The sequence below is a fragment of the Python bivittatus genome, unplaced genomic scaffold (assembly GCF_059951505.1).
Source record: "Python bivittatus isolate LINGU-HERP-01145 unplaced genomic scaffold, Pbiv_v1 ctg000310_np1212, whole genome shotgun sequence".
In the NCBI taxonomy this organism is placed as follows: Eukaryota; Metazoa; Chordata; class Lepidosauria; order Squamata; family Pythonidae; genus Python; species Python bivittatus.
This window is the reverse complement of record NW_028277054.1, coordinates 596,158-606,049: the sequence shown is the minus strand read 5'-3', so window position 1 is coordinate 606,049 and position 9,892 is coordinate 596,158. Positions and strand designations below refer to the sequence as shown.

General features: G+C 54.8%; 1 protein-coding gene across 4 annotated transcripts; it reads right to left on the bottom strand.

Annotated features, from left to right (window-relative positions):
• Positions 1-282: 282 nt before the first annotated feature.
• LOC112540950 (amino acid transporter heavy chain SLC3A2-like) lies at positions 283-9,875 on the bottom strand. Of its 4 annotated transcripts, XM_088139695.1 has the most exons (10): positions 9,756-9,875; positions 8,140-8,481; positions 5,716-6,141; positions 5,444-5,614; positions 4,489-4,574; positions 4,055-4,132; positions 2,657-2,715; positions 2,359-2,533; positions 1,925-2,053; positions 283-811 (listed from the first exon to the last, which is right to left on the bottom strand). In XM_088139695.1, the coding sequence occupies exons 3-10, from the start codon at positions 6,035-6,037 to the stop codon at positions 461-463; spliced, it is 1,371 nt and encodes a 456-aa protein (XP_087995821.1). In that variant the 5' UTR covers positions 6,038-6,141; positions 8,140-8,481; positions 9,756-9,875; the 3' UTR covers positions 283-460. The 4 variants fall into 4 exon arrangements, with proteins under 4 accessions (XP_087995821.1, XP_087995820.1, XP_025024088.1 ...); XM_088139694.1 differs by lacking the exon at positions 9,756-9,875 and having other exon boundaries at positions 7,702-9,295; XM_025168320.2 differs by lacking the exon at positions 9,756-9,875 and having other exon boundaries at positions 5,456-5,614; positions 8,140-9,295.
• Between the last annotated feature and the right edge of the window lie 17 nt (positions 9,876-9,892).

Genomic DNA, 9,892 nt, shown 5'->3' with positions numbered 1-9,892 from the left:
AGTCAAATGCAGGGAGATGCCAACTCAGTCCAAGGGGCACCCTGCCAGAGGCACCTGCCTCCTCCTGTTTGTATTGTGGGAGGGAAGCCATGGCCAGCCCAGGGAGTTGGCACCCCAGAGTAGTAAGCGCGGTGGCCTTTTTGTGCCAGCAGGGACCCCCGGTTCTTGTGGGCAGTTGATTCCCATGTCGTTACAGAACACACACTTTACACATGCACACATGTGGGGGGCATATCCGTCCTCCCTTCACCCAATTCTGCACAGATCCCTTGAAATCAGTTGTGTCAAGCTGATTTTACTAATTTGCAGAAGAGTAAGTACAGCAGCCAATTGGGCAGGAGCATCACATACATTGGCCCAAACCCCACAATGTGTGGGGGGGGGGGCAGCAAGAGTTCCTTTCTTATTCTGTGGGCCGCCGGCTGGGTGCCTCCCGTGGAGCTGAATTCCGTGGCAGCAATCACGCCCGGTATCCTCGGGGCACTTGGAGCAGGACGGCCTGCTGTGGCACCAGCCTTACCGTCTCCACGCTGGCTCCCTTCTGGGGTGTGGGGTGGGTGCTGAGCACCACCTTGGCCCGGCCTGGGAAGCCGAGTTCTTCCAGGCTGAGCTGGCAGGGCTGCAGCCTCAGGTTCAGGATCACCAGAAGGCTGGAGCAGGCGCCTGGCCGGAGGAAAGCCACAAGGTCCTCGGCGTGGCTGGGGAGGGGCAGCAGGGCCAGGTCGGGGTCATGCAAGGAGAAGGACTTTGCGCGCAGTGCCAGGAGGGACTGGTACAGGGCTGCCAGTGGGGCTCTGCTGGGCTTTCCTTCCTGCGAGGAGGGGAGAGAGGGACCCACAGCAGCTGAAATGGCTCCTCTCGGCCCCAGAAAGCACACTGGGGCTCATCTGGAATTGCAGCCTTCCTTCGGCTGCTCTGCACAGATGACAGCTGGGTTCCCACATCACACAAAGCAAAACTCAACTCTCGCAGATACTGAAGTACCGAGCCTGTGGTCCTCTGGCCAGTGTTCCCCCCTCCCCAGGAATGGTTTGCGTGATTTGCGCTGAGAACTTCACCAACGCAAACCACTTGCCCTCTTATGGAAATAAAGCCCCATTCTTCCTCCAGGAGTGACATCGGAGTAGGCCTGTCCTTGGCCACCAGCCTGAGTGGGTGATCTGTGCTCCCTGGAAACTGGATCCATGCCCATGGGCTTCGATGGGTGCAATGGCCGTGGGCATCCACAAAGGGGGACCAAGTGACGTCAGATGCACAGTGATGTCATGAATTGCATGATGTTATCCTGACTTGTTTCATATACCTATGTGGGTGGCTTGTCGTATCTACTGTGCATGGCCACCCATTAAGCTTCTAATTCCACTCTGGCTAATCAAAACTTGGGCCAAATTAGAACAATATTTCTGACATAAAACTGTAACATTAAAAAAAAAGAAACTTCTAAAACAAGTAATAAAGTGGTGAGTTCTTATGAAATTCAGTTCAGGAGGCTAAAATATTATAATACCTCTTTCAGTAAAACAGTATCCCGCATAGTTTGCTTAACTAGTGTTTAAAACTTGGCTAGATTCCTGCTAAGGCAAAAGCAAGTGAATCCGATTAGTTTTCATTTTGTGTGAAGCGGGTTTCAGTTCACGATTTCACTGCTGTTGTCAGCATCTGAAGCTGCCCCTAATCCAAGATGATGGTGATGGTGGCGGTGGTGGTGCTAATAAATGTATATGCTGCCCGACACCCAGGGACCCTGGGTTCTCTTGGGATGATTGAAGATAAAGGCAGGCCTTCCTCCCCTCCCCTCCCCTCCCCTCCCCTCCCCTCCCCTCCCACAGGGCTATGCTTTTCTGCGCAGTTGGCCTGCCCTGGAGTTGTCCAAGAACAAAGGCTGAGGATGGGCCAGGCTTGGGCGGGGGGGAGAGTTTCTCACCATCAGCCCGTATTCCAGCGGAAGTGGCGATCTCGCTCCCCCTTGCACCAGTGGCGCTCCTGGAAGGGTGAAGAGCAGCACCCCAAGCATTTCCCCCAAGCCGCCAATGGGTGAGAGCCCTCTGGGCACCTGAAAGAGAGCACGAAAGGGGCATTTCTTCATCCATTTGATCCCCTGCATTGGCACAGTTACCTGGATGCCCTTACCCAGCAGGGCAGGTCCCGGGGCCTCTCAGAAGTTGTCGCTGGCTTAGCAGAATGGGCAGTCCCCACCCCACCCACCGGGGTCCTGATGCCTCACCATCCAGGACTCCGCATTGGTGGTGAGAAGCGGATTCCACCCCACCCACCCCCTTCATACAAACAGCTCCAGCTTCCGGCAAGCCACCGAATTTTGGTGCTGCGGCAGGGCTTGCCCTGAAATCCCTTCCTTACTGCCCAGCTGGGCCACGGCGCGCCAGAAAGCTGCTGGGATCCCTGCACCAAACGCAGCAGAGCCCGGGCAGAGAGGTTTGTCTGCGCTCCCGGCAGGTGGCAGGTCAGGAGGACCCTGCTGGGCATCCCGTGAGAAGCGCGGCAGCTCCCGCTCTGGTCCCAGACCATCAGGGCCCTGAAAGGGGAAAAGCAGCGGACCGACGCCTCAGACCCGCGCCCGGACCTGCACCCCTGGGTGCCGCCACCAGGGGGCCCTGCTCCCCTCCAACTAAGGGGAACTCGGAATCGCCCCGCTCACCGCTCCTCCCGCGGATCGGGCCGCCTCTGGCCGCCCAGCGCGCTCCAGGCCTTCAGCACCTGCAGGCAGAGTTCGTGAGCGTCCGTCGCGGCTTAAGGTGGAGTAACTCAGGCATCCTTGGCTGGGACCCCGCGTCTCCTCTCTTCACCCTAGCATCGCTTTCACGAGGAGGTCATTGTCTTCCGGGCTGCTGTCCTCTTTTTTCAGAGTTTAATCGTGGCAGCAAAATATCGGACAGTAAATTGGTCCCATTTTCACCCTTACTCACTGCAACATTTGCAGGGGTTAGCATTTTGTATCTCCGTTAAAAAACGATACTTCATTTGCCTTAAAATGCTCTCTCAGCTAAGAATTAAAATATTTTTTAAAACTGCTGACATGAAAGACAGCACAGTACTTTAAGGATCATTAAAAATAAAAAAACCTTCCAGCTACTGGGCTGTCATTTTAGCAGTACGGTTTCTTAAATTAAACCCTTCCAATCTATACTTCTGATTGAAATAAAAATGAAGCGATCTCTTTTTTATATGTCACGATCAGTCATGTGTAATGAAGCTCAAAAGAATACATGCTCTGCATTAATTAAATAGACTTTTGCTTGGAAGGATTACCCCTTCTCTCCCCAGCCCCACACCAAAGAGCCCAGATCTGGGGGGATGCAGTGTGCGTGCGCGCGTGCGCACGCACTTGCACTGAAGGAAAACGGAATCTCCGGCAGCACAGAAAGTCAGTGAAGAGCAGGAGCTTCACACCAAAAGCTGCCCATCTGGAAAGAGCCTCTTTACTTCCACATTTCCAATCAATTTTCTCGGCAATAAAATAAAATGTAAACAGATTTTTTTTAAATAAAAGTTTGTGTTTTGTTCCCATGAGATACCTGTGCAGCTATTCCACGTTTTTTCTCCTTTACTGATATACTGCAGAAAGAAAAAACAGCTGGAAGTAGCATAAAAACAAGCAGGTACCACAAGAGGATGATGTCCCTTGCTTGGACCCTATAAAATGTTATTTTATGTTTTATAAAAGTGTGTTCAGAAGCACCTAAATGCAGGAGGAGGATAAAAGGAGGTATAAAAACTCTAAGTGATTACGCCTGTGGTGTGCAAAATTTTCGATGCCCTTACGTAGATGTCTGTATTCCAGCGAGGTGTGGAGTTAGGTTTATACCTTGCACCTGTTTTTCTTTGGGGTTTATTGAGTAAGCCACAGCAGGCTGGGATCCCACATAACATCAAACCATAGATCACGGTTTACAAAGCACAGTGGGTTCTTAGAGTATGTTAAGCCCAAACAAAACAAGCCACATTATGATTTTGCGTGATCATGGGCATCTTGTTCCACTCCCATCCCACTGAAGTGGTCACTGCAAAGAGACCGCATTTCAGCAGTGAAACTCACTGTGACGAGGCGCCAGGCAGGATCCTTGGCCACCAAAAATCCGTGCACGCCTTCTGACTGCCAAAACTGTAGGGCTTCCTGCAGGATATGGCCAAAAGAGGGAACGGAGGCTTCTTTTGCAGCAGAGCCCTTCTAGGTTCCCTGCCTAGAAGTAACTGAATACAGCTGGACTTACTTCTGGGTAAGGCTTGTGTTCATCGGCAAAGAACAGGACGGGGAAATGGAAAAGAACCACCTTAAGGGTGGCAAAATGCAGAACTGAGCAAATCAACGTGATGGATCTGCCCATCTATTATCATAGTGTTGTGTGCTTTAGCAGGGCCCGATTCCAAGCCAGGGTTAATTGACATGGAGAATGAATGCCACCCCCAGCCCCTCTCTGAAACTGGGGGAACATTCAAAATCATAGGCTGCAAATGCCAATGATAATATACCTTGAGGTGCTGGACTGTTTGATTGCTCACAGCTGTTACACCCATCTCTTCTTCCCAAATTGGAAGTTCCAGCAGGATTCGGATTCCTGGATGGTCACGGAGGGAGGAATATGGGTGGCAAAACATGCAGCCGTTGGCTTAAGGTTAATTTCTGGAAGCCATTGCTGCTAAAAGTTGAGCTAACAGCTGTACCACTGATTGTGCACACGGATCATGCAAAGTAAAGGATAGGTTTATTCACGGCTATTAGCCAAAATCGGGGTGTCACTGTTTTGTTTTTAACTACTGTTCACTGCCCAGGGTCATGATGACGCTGAGATGGGCAGCCATATAAATAAATGGAAATAAATAGATATATAAAACAACTAAATGGAGCCTCTAAGGTCTACCTCAGAGTAAGAGATACGGAGGACACAAAAGTGGAAAGGACCTTTTCTTTGCATTGCGTGGGGGCTTCCTAAGGAACCTGGCTAGCCCTTTGGGGAAGCGGAGCAGTCAGTTAAATCCACTTTTTTCAACCTTGGCAACTTTAAGCTGTGTGGACTTCAACTCCCAGAGTTCCCCAGCCAGCATGAGTGGAATGGCCTTTGGCTTGACTTGGCTGCAGGATCTTCTGAGAAGAGAAGCCCCCGTGTTGGAGAGCAACAGACGAGGGGGTCTCGCGCTGCCCTGCCTCTTCTCCAGCCAGGCCCCACCTTTCCTCACCCCGGGCATCAATATCCTGTTTCCGTCTGCCGAGTCTGGCCTGGTGATGTTGCCTCTCCAGGACTGCCCACTTTTTACCGCCTAAGCAGGCCAGACCTGGCACGAAGCAGAGGCCACAACAGCCCTCTTCTGGCTATTGCCCAGCCCAGCCCCTTTTGGGGGATCAGCCCCCTCTAAGTGCCTTGGATCTGGGGTGACCGAAAGCAAAGCATGCGGTGTGTCTGGCCCCCACCCAAGCAGTTCTGCCCACCTGCCCCAGTACCTCTCTTGTGCCCGTCAATTGCCAGAGCTTGCAGCTGTGCCAGGGATCCGTGGGCAGGGACAATCTGGCTCAGGTTGGCCCCTCTGCCTGCAAGGATGGGGCCCAGCACCAAGGCCTGGATGGATAGGGCCACCAGCTGGTCCAGCTCCTGTCTCACACCTGTGTGGAGGGAGGGATGGATGGAAGGGGGCATTCACGGTAGAGGGGGCACCAGTGGTTTTGAGCAGAGTTACTCTAAAGCCATTCCTTTCCTTCCTTACCTGCCAGGTCTCCCCACCCATCACCGTTGGAGTCTGGGAACGAGGAGGGGGGCAGGTGATAGAAGGTCGCCTTTTGCCACCAGCCCAGGGGAGGGCGAGGCCAGGGCAGCGTGAGGAGCAGGACAACCGCCAGGGCGAGCATGCAGGCAAAAAGGCCTCCCCACAGGCCGATCAAGGCTTGGCGGAGTCCCGGCCAGGGAGCGGCACTGCCCTGCTCTGCCACTTCCTCCTGGCTCAGGTAAGTGGTGCTGAGGTCTGCTTTGCCCAGCAGGGGCCGGTGCTCGCTGGGCCCGAGGGTGGCGCTGTCTTCCGCTTTGCCCATCGTTCACTCCTTGGCGCGCGAAGCTGTCGAGTGCAGGGGAGAGTCGGAAGAACCGGAATGTTGCCTTCAAGGACGGAGAAGCTCAGAGACAACCGATGCAGACGCTGAAATGCATGAACTCTCTGAACCACTCTGGGCACGATCCAGTGGGACGTTCTGCACAAGCCCCATTAAAATGGGGGGGGGGAGCTGAGTTCAAACAAGCTAAATCATGGTTTGCTTAGGCATGGCGTGTTCAGAAGGCTGGATTCCCACTGCACTGCAGGTCCAGATGAAAAGGGCTACATTTTGGGTCATCGTAATGCGGAATCCCCGCCTCCAGCTACCCCCACCAAGAGTGCCTTATTGGTTCGCTAGCAGTGAAGTCCTTTTGGGGAGGGAGAATGGGACGGAATCGCCTCCTGTTCTTCAAGGGAAGCCAAAGATCCCAGGCCCTGTTTGTCTCCCTGCCCCTCAAGCCCCAGCCGGGAGAACTGAGCTGCTGGCCCCTCAGCCTTAGTGACGCCGGGCCCCCACGCATTACCAAAGCTTCAGCAGACACATCTGGCTCTGGGATGGGCTTCGAAGGAGGGACCGGGACAGGCAATAATTGTTTGTTGTTTGCTTGCGCAAGCAAGGAGTCAGCAGCCACCATTGGTTGCGCTGCTGTAGGGGGACACCCCCCTCCTTCAGCTCCCATGCCAGAGGATTGCCAGAAAGTGATACATTCCTCAGGTATTTGTGAAGTCTGGGCAGAGAGAGGCGTACGCTTGCACAAGGGTTGCAGCCTTAAGATAAGGAGGTTTCAGAGTTCATCCCTGCCGGATGCCCCACATTCTGGCACCGACTTGTTTGTTCGTGACTGTCACAGCAGGGGGTATTTTTACTAGTGGCTGTGCTAAGGGCAGTTTGCAAAGGCTGCATGGCGCCCACCTTCTATGGCCAGCGAAGGCTCGGCACGGATCTCTGTTCACTTCTCCATCCTCAAGGAAATTCACAAAGTGGCAGTGATGTGCACAAGGCAGATCAGCCTTGTGATTTTAAAACACACTTTTTAGAGAAGCACCTTCGCTCCTCCTCACTTGGAAGTTGCCTGCCGCTGAACCTGAGGGCGACTGAGCATAGCAAGCCTTCTGCCCCCCTGCTGGCAGAGACACCTTTGCCCACGCAACGGTCTTCTCCCACTTTGGGGCAAGGACATTCTATGCTGCACGGGCCAATTGGGGAGTAAAAATACTTGTGGGCTAGTCACGTCTGTTACCGAAGTCAACAGCTGAGAAGCTGGCTGGCTGTTCCCACATAAAGGAATAATTAATTGTAGAATATCTGAATTAGCCCCAATGGCTCTTCTGAATGGCGCATGCATTGGGAGTGTGGCAAAAATCACCGTGACAAAGCTTTGAGCACTGGGAAAACGTGATCGCCATCCCGCCAGAGAAGAACTGTCATGCCACTATGAGCAATGCAAGCTATAAGCAGCAACGGGGATTCTGGGAAAGGCCAGACCAGGAGCATTCACTGAAAGGTTTTCAGGACAATTTGCTGCCTCTCAATCTTCAGCCCCTTTTCCTTTCCAGTGCAGAAATAACACAAAACCAGACAGTCAGGATTTCTACTTGTCAGCCCTGCCTAAATTCTAAGCGTTGCTGTTGCACTGTTTTCCCCAACCGCGCCCCCCCCCTTACCTTGCCTTCTGCCTGGATCTCCACCTGCCAAGGTCTGAAAGGTGGTTGGAAGAGGTGCTGGCCTGGGTGCAAAGCAGGGGGTGTTCCTTATTTCTCCGCCCCCGTGGCCTGATAGGAAGGGGGCAGCTGAAGTCTCTTCCCACCCCAACCTTTCGCATTCCGTGAGGGGTGGGGGCAAGATCACCAGAACTTTATGAGCCATTAGCGGCCTTCTGACAATATTTGGCCAGCGAAGTAGCCGCAGACCCAGCATCTTTTTCCCACCTCGTGGCGTTTCTATCTCCAGGCTGAATCCAAAGTGCAGACTGAAACAGCCCAGCCAGCCAGCCTAGGTGAGGCACAAACCCAAGGTTTCTCAAGCTTGGCAACTTTAACACTTGTGGACTGCAACTCCCAGAATTCCCCAGCCAGCATATGTCCGAGAAACCCTGCACTAACCTCTGTAAACAGGCAGAGCAGCTCATCCCCAGAGCCATCGCTTGCTTCTTCCAATCCCTCCCTAATCCAACTCTCACTCTTGCATCTGTTGCAATTCAGCCTGTGACAGTTGCTGGCAGTGAAGCCAACACATTTTAGACTGGTAAGTTCCTCAGGGCAGGGACTTTCCTCTTCAAGGTCTCCAAAGCCCCATGTCTGGAAGTTCTACTTTGCAGCTCAGGCGAAGAAGAGCAGTGCGCACGTTGTGCCCTCAAGACCCTCCTCCGAAGGTTGTTGATTCTGGATCTGCTGAAGGTTTTCCATTTACTGTTATACCTCAACTGCATCTCCTTCAGTTTCCCTCTGGGTAAGAAATAAACTATGACTGGATGAATGTCTTGGTTGAACAATGGTTTAAGAGATAAAGAGATGGTTTTTTATTACTATTCTAGTTTTTCTTTTAGATTCTTCCTAGCACTAAAATAATGCCAGGAAAAGGACAGCCTGCTGCTTCTCAGACCCTGAATACTATAAATACTAAACCAGAATCAAACAAAGAGAAGTTGCAGTTAATCCAGGATGACTCTGCAAAAGTGACATCATTGCTTCTCCCTTCCACAAGCAGGACAGGAGTGGCAGGAAACACAAAACTCACGCTGGAAAGCAAACATGGTGTGGAGGGGATTCCCCCCCTTCTTAGGCAAAAAGCCGCAGCCATTCCAAGGGGGCTTGGTGCACCCCTCCCCCGTCTGCCGAGTGCTGCGGCCCAGAAACGCTTCCCAGGGTGAGGACCAGCCCCTTAAACAGCAGGACAGCATAGCTGTGCCACGTCCATCTGAAGGGTGCTTCCTCTGTGGATAGCCGTCCCCCACTTTGGAGGGTCCTTTGGGAAACCTGCCCCCGGTTTGGGAACCTCGGTCTTGCCAGCGACGTTGTTTCCCTGCTGTTTGCCGTGGGTGCGGGGCATTTCTCCCCGCCCGAGGTAAAGAGGGCAGGGCCTGCGAGGGGACCGGCACTGCCGCGCCCTGGCTGTGTTGGCAGCCCCCAGCCCAGCGTTGGCTCGGCCCTGCTTTGCTCGGCCCCTCGGGCTCCAGCGGTGGGCGCAAGCCCGCGGCGCCCTGCAGCCGTTCCCGGCCAGCGGCGCCTCCTGGGACGGACTCTTCCCAGGAAAGCGGAGCCCCTCAGACGGAGCCGAAGGCGTTCGCGCGCAGAGGGGCCGGGTTCCCACGTCCCTGAGCGCTCCCGTCCCGCGGGGGAGGCAGGAGCGCCCTCGAAGCCCTTCCCCTCTCTTTCCTCTCCCCCGGCCGGCGCGAGGGTGAAGCTGCGGGAGCCCCCAACCCGGCTCTCGGGGCGCCCCACGGGCCGGGACCTCCGCAAGGCCGCCGCGGAGAGGCACGCGGGGCGCTTTTCGCGCAGCCGTTGCGGGCAAGGGCGCGCGCAACCGCAGGAGCCCCTTGGCTTCCTCGCGGGAAGCGAGATTCCAGCCCCGACGAGAGCGCCCGGGGGCGCCCGGGCCCCTCTCCGGCGGCCGACGAACGCCGGGCGGGGCGACTCCAGGCCTTTCCTCGCGCCGAGCAGGTGCTGAGGAGGAAAGGCCCATCCCGGCGAACGCGCCGCCCCGCCCTGGCCCGACTGACCGGACGGCTGCGGAAGAGCTCGCCGGGTGCCTGGCGCAGCGCCGCCGCGGAGCCAGGCAGAGGAGCTCGGCGCGGGGCGCGCGGCTGGCGCGCGACCCCCGCCCCACCCGAGCGCGGGAGACGCAGGGAAAGAGGCG